This window comes from Prinia subflava, chromosome 6 (genome assembly GCF_021018805.1).
Source record: "Prinia subflava isolate CZ2003 ecotype Zambia chromosome 6, Cam_Psub_1.2, whole genome shotgun sequence".
NCBI lineage: Eukaryota > Metazoa > Chordata > Aves > Passeriformes > Cisticolidae > Prinia > Prinia subflava.
The window spans coordinates 27675803-27692942 of record NC_086252.1 but is presented as its reverse complement, the minus strand read 5'-3'; the positions used below and the strand labels follow the sequence as shown (position 1 = coordinate 27692942).

The 17140-nt window shown below is 41.7% G+C and overlaps 1 protein-coding gene across 1 annotated transcript in view; it reads left to right on the top strand.

The window, feature by feature from the left end:
- Positions 1–17140, top strand: part of TFCP2L1 (transcription factor CP2 like 1) — a 35851-nt gene that overhangs the window by 10883 nt on the left and 7828 nt on the right. Inside the window, exons 3-13 of the mRNA XM_063400844.1 lie at positions 6437–6513; positions 8084–8189; positions 8435–8541; positions 9141–9293; positions 10169–10279; positions 11992–12083; positions 13437–13485; positions 13582–13675; positions 14521–14611; positions 15261–15361; positions 16331–16473. Of these exons, the coding sequence (XP_063256914.1) occupies positions 6437–6513; positions 8084–8189; positions 8435–8541; positions 9141–9293; positions 10169–10279; positions 11992–12083; positions 13437–13485; positions 13582–13675; positions 14521–14611; positions 15261–15361; positions 16331–16473 (1124 nt within the window). The remainder of the gene's footprint in view (positions 1–6436; positions 6514–8083; positions 8190–8434; positions 8542–9140; positions 9294–10168; positions 10280–11991; positions 12084–13436; positions 13486–13581; positions 13676–14520; positions 14612–15260; positions 15362–16330; positions 16474–17140) is intronic.

Sequence of the window (17140 nt, the reverse complement as noted above, 5' to 3'; positions counted from 1 at the left end):
AGTAAATATTGCACACAAAGCTACTCCTTCAGAGCTATAAAATTTGTTGTCCAAATGGACTTAAAACAGGTTGAAACCAGAAAAAACCTGTATTTTTTACATACACAGAGAGGGCTGAGGTTTTCTGAGCTGGACAGATGTGACTTAAGATAATCCTGAGTGTTTCAAGTACATGCTAGAGAAGTGGAAATACAGGAAGAAATTATTTTCACAAGGTAGGTATTTTTTCAGCTTTCATTGGAGGTCCATAATTTCTTCACTGATTTTTTGTATTAAAAATCAAAGTTTTTAATATAGTTTAGATTAAGTGAGATCAAGTGGATGAAGTCTATATAAAAGAAACCCAAGTGCACACAGTAAAGTTAGCAACTAGAAGTAGTTTTGAGTCTGCTGTCTTGTTTTTTGTCCTTGATTCAAAGTGAGACTGTATTCTTCAGGGATTTAAATGCACCTCCCTCTCTTGAGTGGAAACCATTGTAAATGAGGAGTATTTCTGTTAGTGCCTGTTAGCTATGAAGTGTCACCACTGTAGAATGGGCCATCTTCAAAAGTCTGTGGAGAGTAGGACTCAGAAAAATTTCATATATTAAATGAGCAGTGAAATTTTCCTGCAGCAAACTTGGCTCCAAGGCAGCTCTTTGGCTTTCCCACAAGAAAGAGGTAGGGAAGTAGAAAACAGGGGCAAGAAAAACCCCCTTGAGTTGGGGGCACATTGTAAAAGGAGGAAAGAACATAAAAGCGACATGATGACAGTGAAGCTTTGTGGTGTGGTGGTACAATTAGGAGTTGAATTGGTGTGCTGTGTTCCTGTAGCATTGCTGCCCTGCTGGTAGGGACAAGCAGAGCAGGAATCCTGTGTTGAACTGCTGGGTACCAAAACGTAGTAGAGCTAAGGGGGCTTTGTGCAAGGGGAGAAGCAGGAGGCAGATGAAGGCCCAGACTGTCAGTGCTAAAGCAGGGCATGTGTGAATTGTGGTTCTGATTGCCACAGTACTAGCAAATTCAGAAGGCGACCACACGAAAGAGTTAATGAGCACTGGTCGTGACTGGGCAGCTCAGTGTAGATCTGGACACTGCAATCTGCTGCAATCTGGACACTGAATAGCAGAAACTGAGAATGGCAGGGAAGAAAAGGCTGGCTGTATTGACCCTGCTCCATCTCTGGCTGCTGTGTTGAAGATGGGATGAGGGGCAGGATGGGCCTGCAGTGTTAAAATGACTCTGGTGTTCCTTTTGCATTTCCTGGCCCACAGCTTGTCCTCCTTTGCAGGATTTCCATGTTCCTAGCATAGTGGGAACTTCCAGGGTGGCCTATTGTGTAGCTGGTGAATTCATAATATCCACTGGATAAACATGTACAGCATCTTGTCAAATGAGGCTACAGTAAACAACTGCAGAATATCCACTCAGGGTTTGAGGGTTCTGCTTTTGCTTCTTGTCCTGTAGAGTGTCCACACACAGGACACTTGAGCAAGTCTTATGCTAATTTTTGTTTTTCCTTGTGACTGGCTAAAAAGGTGTCTGTCATCAAGCACACAAGTTCACATGCCACCTCTGCCACTCTTGTCTGCTTACCCTGAGGGTTCATTAATCTTTCTTGTCAGAAAAATCTTTGTGTGTGCCTGATGTCCTGAATAGTTGTGTTTGACTGTTTCAAAGGTGATCCTCCTGCCTGCTGGATGTGCTTTGGTTTGGTATGATAAATGCTTGCTTTTTTCCCCCTCCCCCTCCTTCTGCGTGGTGCATTTGACTGTCAGCATTCCTTTGCCTTTATCTGTGCACTCTTTAGGATGTCCATATAAAGTTGCTAAATGGAATGTTTATTGGCTTGGCTTAATAATCAAACAGTTTCCAGGCTGGTTCTGTCTAGTGCTGTGTGGATCCATTCTGAGAAAGAGGACCCTCTGTTGGTTTCTTTTCCTTTTCCACAGACTTTTGTTGGGGATATTGCAGGTTAGGGTTTAATTAATTTCTGGGAAGGCTACATTGTTAGATTAAGTAAGGCCTGAGTCATATCAGCCTGGAACATCAGCATCCTAATTGGAAATTAGTGTATCGTGTCGGTGTATTGTGCAGAAAACCACAAAAAGCATAGTGCAAGTGGCCCTTGAAATGTAACACCAAAACAAAGAACAGCAAGCAGGATATTGTGGTTGTGTAGTAAATAACGTTTGAACAGAATTTTCAGTAGCTTTGAGCTTGAAATGGTGATAATCTTTTGTACTCAGAAATTATCTCAAATTCCTGATGGCTGTCTAAATTCCATGGAAATCAGTAAGCTGGTAAACTTGTACCTTTTGAGCAGGTGAAGACATTCCTGTGTTGAACTGAATTATTTTTCATCTGTAGTAAGTGCTTGACTTTCAATTCTGTCCCCATATTAAGTGGTCATGCCCACATTTAACGTGTGTTAATTATCAAAGATAATGCAAGTTTTAAAAAGTAAGCAGTCTATAAATCCTCCTTCAGATAGGTGGAATTGCTTCATGGATTACAAACCAGGAACTCTCTGGACTTGGGTGGTTACTACTTCACTGGGTGCTACTTTGTTTGTAAAACGAGTTGCTCAAACTCTAGCCTAGGAGGAGATTACGTAGATTTGCTGTTGAATGTCTGTTTAAAATAGAAATTACAGTATATCATCACCAGCCCGGGTTTTTGCTGGTGCCCCTGAAGCTTTCTATGAAGTTGGGAGACAGACTGCATCTCAGGAATGTGCTGTGGTTTTCTGAATATTTATTAGTGTCCTGTTCTCTGCCTGAGGTAGGGAGGAAGGATTGTGGTGAGTGAGGGGAGCACTGGGTCACACAGATGTGCAGCAGGCTGGGGTTTGCTTGCAAAGTGTCCCCTTCATTTCAGGTGGTGACAGAAGTGCCTTAGGTGCCCCTGTCTGTGTGTCCAGTGTTACACCTGACGTGGGCCATTCAATCAAATCACTGCAGTCTCAGTATCCTCTGCTCCTGTCTCCAGCTTTACCACCACATACTGACCTGGAAAGTTGTAGTCTGACCTATATTAATCTGTGTTTCCATCTGAGACAGATGGAAAACCTCAGTGTGAGGAAACTCTCTATTTCAGCTTTGGTTTGGGCTTAGCTAGTTGTAGTCTGACTTGGGAACTGGAAATGCAGATTGTTTACTCACACTTACAGACACGTTTCTTTACAGATTTGGGTACCTGACTAAGAATGATCTGTTACTGATTTAGTTTTAGCAGAAAACTGCCAGTGTGTGCCTGCTCGTGCTGGTGAGTCAGTGATGCAGGATTCATAAATGATCTGTGTATCAGAGACTTGTGTGACTTCTTTGCCCTCTTTGACGCCAGGGGGAGTTCAGCTTTCTTCAGGTTAGATTGCTATTATTAACTTTATTTTACAAAGGGATTTTGTTTTCCATCATCCAAGTGGTCATTCTTTAGAGCCTTTTTTCTCTACAGTAATAATTGCAGGGCTGAGATTGTAATTCACCATTTCAGGAGTTTTGCTGGTAGTGATGGTGGAAAATATAGGGTGAACAAGATTTGGAAGATATTTTTCTAGGAAAAGGTATAATCCAAGCACTTTGGTGCTTTACAAGTACAAGTGTCTGAATGCCATCCATGCTAATAAATTCTGGGTACCAGAAGCTACAAAGCAATGAATTTGCTGGAAAGCTTTAAAGAGAATAAATTAAAAACCACTTGCAGAAGATGGATTTATATAAGGGAACTTTGAGGAATTGGGACCAGATTCTCACTGACAGAGTTTCACAGAGAGGGGAAAAAACACTCACGTTTTCTGAAGCTTGGCTGGGACCAGTCTTGTTTGATAATCATGTAGCAACTCAAGTTAAACATTCAGAGTTCAAGGGGAAAGCAGTTAGCATAAAATACCATTTTGATAGAGGTTTTTCGTGGCATAAACTGCGTTCCAGGGCTTCCATCAGATGACCCATGTATCTTTCATCAAAGCATGTTATTTCCTCTTTGGCTTTCTGTTTAATATTAACTCTGTCTACACTGCAGTTTCTTTCTCACTGGTATGCAGGATCTGTTTCTGACTCTCTCCAAGGTGAATCGCTCCTGTCAGGTGGAGATGTGTGGTGCCCACTGCCTGCCAGGCTGCAGTTCTGTCCCTGTCCCCTGCAAGGGGTCAGACTTGGCACGCTGCAGAGTTCTGAGTGCTTGGTGCTAGATGGAAAGGGGCGTGGATGATGTTTTTATGCCCTTTTTTTTTTTTTTTTTTTGTCTCGTTGCAACTGAAGATAAGCAGATCAGGCTGGCCAAAGAGTGAGAGTGTGTCAGTGCACAAGGATGTCCCAAAAAAATCTGCTTGTTACTGAGATATTTGCTGAATGGCTGACAATGCTTCTGGTTTGACCATTGTCTTCCTCCATAGCACAGCTCATACCAGTACATTTTGCTGTCCCTGTTACCCCTGAGTACAGTCACAGGTGTATTTTACTGTCTTGTGCTTTCAAAACCTAAATTAATCTTCTATAATGATTAAGTAGTGTCATATTTGCATGGGAATGAACTCTGAGTGCAAGAGATGCTTGGCTGTGTAAAGGGGTTCAAAATTATGAACTTGTATCACTCTGTAGATGGTGAGGTATCTCTCCAGACCGAACCACTGAGCAGCCTATTCCTAGAACAAAGATAAACAGGTACAGCACATACAAGTGCATAGTACAGCACATATGGCACCTGGGGACATGTTTTAGTGGTGGACCTGGGATTCCTTGGTTAATGGATGGGCTCGATTGTCTAAAGGGTCTTTTCTGTAATTCTGAAAGAAAACCCATTTTTTTTAACCTGACCTTGATCTTTTTTATGCTACTATAACAGTATTGATTATGTACATATCTCTAAAATTTGCCAGGTGAACAATATTAACATGTATTAGTTGGAACATTAGAAAGTCTTGTGAGTTTGTGTGGAAGACCTCAATTTCAGGACTGTGGTTTACAAAATCCACTTTTGTTGTCCAGCAGTCTTCAAATGCAGGTCACTGTTGTAATTTTGTTTTACTTACCTGCCAAGAGATGGGTAAAGATCTGTGCATGTTTCCATGGTTATTTTGGGACTTCATATGGTTTATTCTTTGCTCTCCCCATGCCCTAAGTCACTTGCTGGATCCAAGGGTCATTTCCTGTTTGCAGAACTCCTACTAACATCAGTAGGGCTGTTGTGCAAACATTTGGGGCTTCAGTATGGCCTCTCTTGTCCTTTCTTTTTTTTTCCTTTTCCTATCTACCAGCCAGCTGAATAAGCACAATTATCTCCCTGCTCTGTGGATAGTCCGTACTCACATGGGTGGGATTCTCAAAAGGTGGTCTGCCTCTCTGACACATCTGCTGTCCTAAGTCTTCCATTTCTAAATCCAGACCCAAAAAATTAGCATTTTTGTCTCTGCTGGTGGAAGCTGCTTAGAGGGAGATAGATCTGCTTTGCAGTTTTCTGCAGGGCCAGTTCTGCAGAGATACTGGTTAAGCCAGAAAATCCAAACCAATCTTCTCCTTGGTGCTTGCCTTGTCATACCCTGTGCATTTTTCAGGAAAAGGGAGGATAGTGAGATGAACAAGAAAAGCTAGCTATAAGGTGCACATATGTTTCATTAATCCTAATGATCCTATCCTGCCTTGGTACTTGTTGCAGGTTTATTGTGAAGACTCGGTGTAGTACAATGGGCTTTTGTACTGTCTTCATCATTTCTGTGCAAAAGGTATTGAGACATCAGTCTCCTTTGTCTGCTGTCAGCCTCGAAGAGATGTCATTCCATAAACCAGTTAGCTGAATTCTGTTGAACTGAGTAAATTCCTTATGTGAAGGTGGTGATGGTGGAGTGTGAATTCCCTTCCCGGAACTGGTCCTTGCATATCCTGTAATACCCATTGCTGCCTCCACACACGTCTGAAGGAATATTTATGCCCTTGGCAGCGACTTTCCAGGCCTTATGGAACAAATTTTGTTTTTGTGGTTCACTGAAACACCTTACAGGCCTGACTGCTCCCTGAAGAAGGCAAGGTCTTCCCCAGTTGCCACCCTCTGCAGAATCGTTCCTGGACCTGTTGTGCCAGCACCTCTTCACAGAACCATTGCTTTGACGGAATTGCTTTAGCAGAAGGGACGGACAAAGGCAGTGCTGTTACAGCCATGTGGCGTGGGGGGACAACTACCTCAAACACCCTGGTGACTTTCTGGAGGGTGACCAGAAAACCCTGGGAGGCAACTATAATTGATGTCCTAATGGAGAGCTTTTAGCTGCCAAAAGGCAAACCTTCCCCTTGGATTTCTGCTGTGCTTTAGTGCCTATTGATTACTGGGGCAAATGCATTATGTTAGCAAAAATAAGCTTTCCCTGATCAAACGTATGCTTTATCAGCCACATAAATGCCAGCATGACTCTCTCATTGCTACAACATATTAAACACCTTGGAAATGTTTCCTTAAACTCTAGGTCAGTCTTATGAAATCCGTCTACTTGAGAATAGGAAATTGGGAGAGTTTCAAGATTTAAACACAAAATATGTAAAGGTAAGGAGAAATATAGATTTCTTTTCTTCCTGCTACTACATACAGCCTTTAATGAAGGGCCTGACCTTGCTCCCACTGAGACAATGGAAAACACTTTGCCATTGTTTTTAATGGGGGCAGGGGTGATGGAGTTGTTGAGTGCTAGTTCCATGGGACTGTGCAGCTTGGCTTTGCAGGGCTTCAGGGGAACCTTTATTCTCTGTGATCATGACCCCAGAGTTTCACTATGAATATTGGGTTCAGGGGAATCCCAAAGTTCAGTGGTGAACATGGTCAAAGCTGTGGAGAGGCAGACTTGTCTCTCTTGTGAATTGCAGCAACATTGCCTGGGTTATTACAAGACAAATGGAGGGCCCACGTGTTTAGATAGTTCTGCCAGGCAGTTTCTGTATAGTTCCAGTTTACTTCAGTAGTGGGCATAATGATGAACAGACAGAACTTGATCATTTGGTTTGGGGGACTTTTTCCTGTTTTACCTCCACTGCCAAAACAGTTCAAATTATAAAACATTGGTGTGGACCCTGGTTCTGGCTCCAGCCTTCAGTTCTTGGCTGTTCTGCCTCAGGACTTCCTTTGAGAAGTGGGAACTAGTTGCAAAATTTGTATTCCAATTTGGGTTTCAGATGTTGTCCAAGTTTAGGCCATTCTCTATTTGTCTTTTGGCCCATTTCAGGTAGTATGTGGATTGGGATTCCAATTTTGCAGGTGTTCCCATTGTGGCTCGTTTGCATCTTGAAGCTAGGGTTTGATTCGGGCATTTCTCAGGTTCACTGGCATAAATTGCTTTGCTCACTTGATACGGAAGTCCCCAGCAAGAGTGTGGGCTTGAGAAACTGGGATGTTAGGGCTGATTAACTCATGTAAGTGTAGCACTCTGAATATGCAAAAGAACATACTAGTTAGGAGTACTTAGGCCTTGTCTGCCCTGGGGATTGCCCTTATTCCAGCCTTTTTTCTCCAGTTATTGGCATGGCTGCACCATTGCAGACCAGCCTGCTGTTACAGATGCTTTTCTACTCTACCTACCCTTGTTTAACTACTCTGGGGCAAATCCAGTGACTGGCTCTTAATGGCTGGAATCAAGTTTAATTCCCACTGACAAGGTGTCTGGACATGCTGGCTCCACCGGTGCAGGGACAGGTGAGCTGGCTTCCACATTTGCAAATCAGAATGGGATATACTGGGGTTGGGACATGGTACAGACACATTAAATGCTACCCCATATAAACCTTCTTGGGTGTTGAGGCAGTATAGTGATATTTACGTGCCATGACACCTAAGATTAGGTGGACATTGCTATAGTGCTTCCAGAGTGAATCCCAGCAAGCTGTACAGGGCTGTGTTACTCCTGTAAGATGTGCCCTGTGAAGGGGAAAGTGTGTTTCTCTCTCGGGGGTCCCTTAGGAATTGGATACACGTGGTGATGGGTCTCTTAGGTGGACCCTTCTACGCCTCATGAATAGGGGTGAGAAGCATAACAGCTCAGCTTTTGCTTCTACTCTGGAGAACCAAAGTCATCTTGGGAGAGGGTTCTGGATCACGTTGTTCATATGCTCTCTTTTTTTAACAGAGTATAATTCGTGTGGTTTTCCACGACCGCCGCCTGCAGTACACAGAGCATCAGCAGCTCGAGGGCTGGAGGTGGAGCCGGCCTGGGGACCGCATCCTCGATATAGGTGAGATATTTCATTGTGGCACCTCTGCAGTGTTGGGGAGATGAGGGGTGTGTGCAGTGTTTGCATGTGTGTTTGGGCTTTTTATGGATCCTGCATGTCTTTGGAGGGAAGGAGATCTAGCACTGTAGGTCCCAAGCAGAGAGGTCTTTGATGGCTTCACTTTCACATGCATGTTCTGATTGTATGGAAATGCTTTCTCTTCTTCAATGTAATATTTTTAAAATTTTAGGGGTTTTCTTCTACAGATATCCCGCTGTCAGTTGGCATCTTGGATCCCAGGGCTAGCCCCACCCAGTTGAACACTGTTGAATTTCTCTGGGATCCGTCGAAGAGAGCTTCAGCATTCATTCAGGTAAGAGATGAATCATATTTCTGTGGTAAATACAGTGGTTAGGTATCTTTTAAGGACTTGAGGAGAAAAAATAGCCAGTATATGAACAAGAGAGAGGGATGTTAATGATAATTACTAACTCATGTAACAATCACGTGTCATTAATTTGTAGGATACTCACTAAATCAATTTACTGGCTACTTGTTAATGTTGGAGTACTACCTGCTACTGCCAGGATTTTCTTTAAAAAAATACTCAGACATTGGTGTTTCTTTCTAAGCATAGTTTTATCTTGAGGAAACTGTTCATAACCTGTTAGTTTTCTTTGCTTTCCTCTTTTCATGACTGTTTCTCATTCTAAGCATCAGCTATCTGTTTTTAATCTGAATGAGGGATTTGCTTAAATCAAAGGATGCTTTTCCTGATGCCCTGTTTTGTTCTAAGCTCCTTGTTTCCCTGATTATTTTGTCCAAAGGAACAGAAATGAAAACATATGAACTCTTCTGCCTCTCTTAGCTTTTTGTGAGGAGCCAAAACCTCATGTTCAGGCAGTATCTGAAATTCAGATGAGCACAGGTTCCAACTGTCTCCAGAGATGAGCACAGCTTCTGTTTTGCCAGGTACATTGCATCAGCACAGAATTTACTCCACGGAAACATGGAGGAGAGAAAGGGGTGCCCTTCCGGGTGCAAATCGACACCTTTAAGCAGAACGAAAATGGTGAATACACAGAACACTTGCATTCTGCAAGCTGCCAGATCAAAGTGTTCAAGGTATGGGGTCATTTTGGCTTTGTCATCAACTAGATTAAGGCACAGGAACATGCAAAGATTTCACATTGTCTAGGAGAGATGCAAATATTGGAGTAAAAGAACAGACTTTTAACTGGGTATGCTTAAGATCTTAAAGAAGACTCCTGTGCACAAGGTGGCATAAACAGTGACCTGCGCAATAATTCTGGTTGAAGTGTTGCACCAAGACTTGTGCCACTCGTGCCTCACACACTACAAAAATATTGAGATATTTAGAGTATCCAGTGTGTTTTGATGCTCCTAGGCAGTCAAGACATTAGGACATCTTCAGTTTCTTCAATTGACTCCTCCACAAACAAAAAATTTTATTGTGGAGATCTTAAATACTTTGTTGTTGTTGTTGTTGGAGCAGAGTTTTTCTCTCTGTACCTGGAGAAGAAGAAGATTCAGAGAAAAAAGCAATTTTGAAGTTCCTAATCCAGGCATGGCAGACCTATAGCTACTTAACAACAAAGTCTCCATAGGCCTGTTTTCTCAATGGATCTGCTGCTCCAGTTTTGTTCCTGTGAGCAGTGTCTTTTCTGTTCCTGGCAAGATAGTACAAATGCCAGTTGAGGTGCCAACTAGCTTCTGGCCTGAAATAGCTGGAATCACATCTCAGGACTGTGGCCAGCCTATTTTAGAATTGCAGTAGGCGTTAACGGTGGATGTACAGAAACAGGAGGGATTTTTGTTTAATTCTTTTGTCTAGAAAATGCAGATCTGGTCTTGTTTCATATGTAGAATTCCCGTAAATCTGAAGGAGGCTTTTGTGAACTGATTAGATAAATCTGTTGGCCTCTGTCTCCAAACTTGTAATACTTGGCATAAGGGAGAGCCTGTGCTTGTACTTGTAGCCTAAAGGAGCAGACAGAAAACAGAAGACTGACAGGGAAAAAATGGAAAAGAAGACCACCCAAGAGAAGGAGAAGTATCAGCCTTCCTACGAGACAACTATTCTCACAGAGGTAAAGCGTTTTAGACACATCATACTACATCATGTTGGGAGATAAATTTAAAAGAAAACAGCATCTGAGCCCTGGAGATTGCCTTGTGGAGACATGTATGCCCAGATCTGAGTGAAACTGAGAGTGCAGCAAAATTATAAAATGACTCACTGTTGAAATTTATGAAAGATGCCAGAGTTTCTTATATTTTCTGGTATAAACCAATCCTTAGAACCCTGGCTTTAAAAAGATAAAAACCAAAACAACTTTCTCAATTTTCATTGTGCTTCTGGGCACTTGTCATGGCCCTCAGGTGCCAGTTGTATGAAAATACAGTTGTCTGTATTTTTTTTCAGAACTTCTTGCCAAAAGCTCATGTTGGAGATAGGGCACTTGAGCAGATGAATAGGCTGTCTGATTAAATTATTAATCTGTTTTTCTGTGAATGTGCCTATGAAGCTGTTGTTACATGCAAAATCTGAGAAGATTTCAGGTTGTACTCTAGGAATATCTTGTGTCTTATATTCTGATGCATCTGGTGTAGAGTTGCATGTGGTTTTGCACCTCCTTGTCATTACTAAGATGTTTGTATAAACTTACCATAGGCACTCAAGAAAGGGATTTAAAAGTGTTTTTCAGTCTCCCTATGGGAATTACTTGTTGTTTGATTTAGTCCTTATTTTTTGTGGAGCAGCTTGCTCCACTTCCAAAAATGATGTTAATTATTCTTAATTTAAATCAACTTCCTGTTTGTGAGATCCAGTCTCTCCCACTCCATTTCCCTCATGTTGCCAGGAACAAACAGCATGTTTTCTGATTGACAGACCTAATTCTACTGAGTTGGCAGATCCCAGACTCTCCCTATGAGCTCTAATGCACTTTGACATATTGTGTGGGGAAATGTGAGTTGCCAAAGAGTTAAATATTTGCCAGTGCTTGAGGAGATGATAAAATATTTGCTAGTGTTTGTGGAGATGATAAAGCTCCAAAGCTACACTTGCTGTCTTTTTATCATTGCAAACAAGGCCACTACAGAGCATTTTCTTGAGCTCTTGGTGGTGAGGGGTTCAACAGGGCTAGATTTCTCCTGCTGATAACTGTCACTTAAATTCAGAGCAGAGTCACCAATTCTAGCTGGGTTACTCTGGTTTTACACTACTGGAATGTAGAGTCTGACTTATATTTGTGAAGGCTTTTGTAGCTTTGTGTCTGTCTGTCTGTCTATCCTAAATTTTCTCCATTTAATACCATTTATGACTGGAGCTGTTCGACTAATGGCCAGAGGTTTCAGCAGGCTGGTTCAAATTCTGCTCTTTTGCTGGTATAAACCTGAAGCAATGCCACTGGAGCATTTTTGTCACTCTTGTCTGGATTTAATTAGGGATTTATAATTAAGACCAGGGGTATTTCTGTATCATTGCTGCCTTCAGTCTGAGTTGACTTACTGGCATTGCTCTGACTTACAGCTGTGCACACTTTGGCCCAGTGTTATTTGGGGACAGGCTTTGTGAAATGGGAGAAAGAAATGTGGAATGCACAACTGGAATCAATCTGGCCCCCTGACAGCCTGCTTGGAGAGCAGTGTAGAAAATCCATGGCCCATCTCCTCCTCCCAGCAGGAGTGATGAGCTGAAGTTAGTGGCGTGGCAACAGCATGAATGTGGTATTAGAGGAGAATCGAATCCTTTATTTCCATCCTTATGAAAGTTTCCCTGCTGCCTTTCTTCCAACAGTGCTCTCCCTGGCCAGATGTGCCTTATCAGATGAACAATGCTCCATCTCCAAGCTACAACAGTTCTCCCAACAGCTTCAACCTCGGAGATGGGTATGTAACAAACACATGCTTTATCTTTCCTGCTGATATGGTAGACTTTGTGTGTCCGTGCATTTCATACTCTGGAAGTTAAGGATGATGTTAAGAACCACCACCCTTTCTAGCAAGGAGAAAATATTTTCCAAAAGCCTTTAAGGCCTTCCTTCCAGGAATTCCTTGCAATGCAGAGTACTGTTTGTACATGCACTGTTTATATGGTGGCTGGAAGGTGAGCATCAGCAGGCCTCCAGGGCAGTTCCTGTGAGAACACACCCTGCCCTGTACCAGCAATTCCCAGTGTCTTCTCACAAGTGTCTTAGAGGCTTTCTGCACCTCTTCAGAGTTGGTATTTCTCCCCTACTTTCTGTCTCAAGGTAGTTTGGGATGCTGAATTCCCAGGTGAATGACATGTAAAGAAATCCTGTTTGGGGCAAAACAGCCTGGGTTTTGAGATGCCATTTCAGAAGAAAGGACTAATGAAGGCATATTTAATTCATTAAATAGCCATCATAACGAGACAGCTCTAGTGATTCTGAAATGCTGAAGATGATAACTGGTGACAGAAAGGTACAGCAGTGTCCCTCCATACTAATGAGTACTCCCAGCTCCATACTTCCCCTTAGGAATTTGGCATAGACCTTTTTCTTTTGGTAGGACTCTGCCATCTTATTGCCTTCCCACACAACTTAATTACCAGATTGTATTAATCCATGTTGTATCACTAAATTTCAATGAATCCCATCAACTATGGAAAAGAATGAACACTGAAATGACAAAATTTTGTGTTGTTGGAGAGATCTGCTGAGTATTTTTTCCCTTTGGTAAAATTGCTGATGTGTTTAGGAGTCCTGTCTGTGTTTAGGAGAATTTAGTAGCAATGTGGTTTTGCATGATTTATGGTACTTGACTAAGTTTAAGATAACACCAGGGTTGAATTATAAGGTCCTTTATTTGATTTTTGTAAAGAAATATTATTAGACAGTGGATTTAGTTAGGATACTTTTGGCTCATAGAAATTTTGAGTTCAGCCATCCTGTAGGTTATAATTTTCTTGCTTAGCTGATGTCACATTAGTGAGTCAACCATATGGAAAATATTGGTTGAGGTCAGTAAACCTGAGTTTTTCTCTCAGTCTTGAGGAGGACCTCAACAGACCAACAAAAGACTCAGGTAGAGAGGTTTTTTTTAAGTTCTTCTTCCCAATTTTGAACACCTTTTTAAAATCTGATAGAGAAAAAAAGCAAAGTTGGATGTAATTTGTAAAGGTTGAGTCAAATAGATGAGGGGGAAGAGGATGGACACTGCAATGTAAAATTTAAAATAATGTGGTTTTTTTCTCTTCCAACTTTATATAATTTCTTTTAGCAACAGTTCTCCAACCCACCAAATGGAGCTCCTGCCTCCCAGCAATGATGTAAGTACTTGAGATCATGTTAATGTGGTGCTTTTCTCTTTTAGGACACTGGTGAACAGTTCATTTCAAGACCTTCTTATTCTTTTTGCAATGTAGCATCTCCTTCCTTCTGCTTCTATTCAAGATGCCCAGCAGTGGCTTCATCGTAATAGGTTCTCTCCATTCTGTAGACTCTTCTCAAGTTTTTCGGGTGAGTTTAAACAGTCCAATTATTCTGGTTTTTTTCTCTTCTGTAAGTGCAGCTCAGGTAGCATCTGCTGCTGGCCACTTTTGAGGGGATGCTTGGTCTGATCCAGTGTGTTTGTTCTTTAGTTCTTAGATTAGTTACCATTTGTTAAAGAGTTTGTAGACCTATACAGTAAGTAAAAATGGAAGAAAATAAATTAAGATGGGACTTCCTAAGTTCATTAAGTGCAACTTTGAAGCAAGTCCAGGGTCTTGTGCTGTTGCCTTTGAGTATCTCCAAGGTTGGAAATTCCATAGTTTCTCTAAGCAACCTCTTAAATACTTAACAATTCTGACAGTGAACATGTTTTTTCTTATATCTAATTAGCATTTCATCTTCTGTGTGCTGCCTCTCATCCTGTCCCTGTGCACGTTTAAGAAGTGTCTGGCACCTTCACTGTTCCCTCCCATTAAGTAGTTGTGCACACCAGTAAGATGGTGGAAGGGGCAGTAGTTAGAGGTGTTGCAGCCATGAGGACACTCTCTCTGACTTGCAACATGATGAAACAACTCAGGGAATGTGCCACTTACAGACTGGATCATTTAATGGCCTGTGTGAAATAGCTGTTGTTTATGAGTTGGCTGGAGTACTGTCCAGTGCAGTGCTGTTCTCCTGGCAGCTTCCAGCTTTCTGTTTCACAATAATTGATTTGAAGTGCACACCTCTCTGAATCTGCAGCTTCTCTGTGTGAATCTATCTGGTTTAGCTTTATGGATTCTCTACCCTTGCCCTTTTCTGCTGCCCATACATAGTATTTGGAAGCTGAGGTTTGCTTAACTTCTGAAGAAAAATCAATTTGAAATATGTAGGTGCCGACTTACTGAAGATGTCCAAAGAAGATTTTGTTCAAATCTGTGGGCCTGCTGATGGAATTCGGCTCTTTAATGCAATTAAAGGAAGGTTTGTACTATTTCCTTTCTATTTTTTTGTTAGGAACCCTTGATAATTTCAGTGTTAACTAGAATCCTGGAGCTGTGGCACTTAGGCTTCCTTTAAATGCTTCAGAGAGGTTCTCTCAGGGACTGGAGATCACAATGATATTCAAATCCAAGCACAGCTCAGAAATGTTGCCAAAAGGAAGCAGCATAATGTGTATCTCCAGTGGTTTATTTGCTACCAGCTGATAGCTTGCATCATTTCATGAGATACACAGTCTACAATAGCCTGTGCTGTATCTCCATCAGAGGTAACAAACATTAAAAAACAAAGCCCTGGAGCCTCAAATGACTCTTGAACTTACTTTCATTGCCGTACCCTCATAAATTCTGAGCAGGATTTAAATCAGTAGAGGCAGGTATGATGAACTGCTTAGCAGGTGCTGTAAACTGTTTATCTCTACCTGATTTTGAAAATATTAAGGTGCTCTGCATCACCTCCCAGGGACCTCTTGCTGGACATCTTGAGCTGTCTAGTCACCACCATTGAGACTATCCCTTAGTTTATTATTTATGCACGGCCTGGATGATTCCATCTCCTACTGTTTGATAGCTGACTTGGAACTGTTTCACATCTACTCTATAACTTACTACTGTTTTTGATTAATCCATAGAAATGTAAGGCCCAAGATGACAATTTATGTCTGTCAAGAACCAGAGCAAAACAGGTCCCATCTCCACCAAAAACGAGAAAATGGAGATGGCAGTCTTTGTGGTAAGCTCTTATGGATGGCTTTTGTTAACCACTTACCTGGTGAGAGTGCTGCTTTCTGCCTGAGCTCCTGTGTGGGACAGCTTGGTGTCCTTAGTGTTGGAAGGGATCCTGTTTATCCCAGTTTTGCCACTTTGGTTATGATTTCATGGCTGCAGATTCCAAATGGCGCTGTCTGCCTGGGGGACAGACCCGGCTTACAAATTATCTGCAGAATGCAACAACAAAGTCTCTGTTCAGGTCTTAGTAGGGGCAATAGCATTGAAAACCACCCTTCCATCCACAATTTTCTTTAGATTATGTCTTGTTTGAAAAAAGTCAGAGAAATGGAAGGTTGGTAGGTCTTAAAGTGAGGTTATAATTCTTGAAAGTTCAAAGCTTTTGGGAGTTTGTCATCCCTCATCTCACAACATACAATCAAATGAGAAGATTATCTTTAAATCTTGCATTTAGTAATAAACAGGCACAGCTTTCCTACCTGGTAGCTATAATTTGAATTTGATTTCTAAAACAACACTGTCATCCATGCTGTTACCTTATACATTGTATGTCTTAGTTTGTGCCTATGGGATCAGTGGATGGTTTCTAATAAAATACTTCTTTTGTGTGACGTAGCATGTACTTTACTATTTGATTGAATTCTTTTTTTAAACTTCAAAATCAGTAAAAGAAGATTATGCAAAAATATAAGCAGCTTTGTGAGAAGGCTGTTTTAGTGCCCCATGATGCAAGTTGTAATTAGTCCCCATGTTTTCCTCTGGGTAGAAGTTGTGTGTGCTTTAATTGCCTGCTGCATACAAATAGTGGGTATTTTTCTGCAAATCATCAAGCCAGGTATTTGGGGGATGCTTTGAAATACTAAGCTTGTTTATTCCCTTTGAACCTTGGTCTTAAAGCCATTTGGTTGTTGATGCTGAGTGTCTTGGTGCCACCTGTATGTGCTGTTCTGTAACTGCTTTCCACTTGTTGCAGTGTATCATGCAATCTTCCTGGAGGAGTTGACCACGCTGGAATTAATGGAGAAGATTGCGAACTTGTACAGCATTTCTCCACAGCAGATAAATCGGATCTACCGGCAGGGACCCACAGGGATCCATGTATTAGTGAGCAATGAGGTAAGGGGGCTAAAGGGGGGTGCATTTCTGTCAGGGATGTAACAGTTGTCTGACTCCTTGAAGTTAGAATAAACTTTGAAATTATGGAATGCATCTTCAAGGGAGAATAGTCAACCATGAATCCCAACAAGTTAAAGTAAATACTTGGAGCGAATCAGCCGTGCACAGCACTGATTTTGGTGTGGTTTCATGACTTTTTTTTTTTGTAAAAGATGTTGGGGTTCTTGTTTGATTTTTTTTTTTTTTTAAGCAAAACAAAATTGGTCATTTATTGCTCTCTACAACAACCTGAAAAGAGGTTGTAGCAATGTGGGGCTCTGTCTCTTCTCCCAGGTAACAAGTGTCAGGATGAGAGGAAATGGCCTCAAGTTGTACCAGGGAAAGTTTATATTGGCTATTGGGAAAATTTGGTTTATTGAAAGGGTTATCAAGCATTGGAACAGGTTGCTCAGGGAAGTGGTTGAGTCACCATCCCTTGGGGTGTTTAAAAGTCATGTAGCTGTGGCACTTGGGGACATGGTTCAGTGTTGGGCTTACTGGTGCCAGGTCAATGTTTGTGCATGATGATCTTAGAGATTCTTTCCAACCTAAGTGATACTATGAATTTCTTTTCATTTTGGCTACTTACACTCATTTTGAAGTGAGGATCTAAAGTAAGAACTTTTAA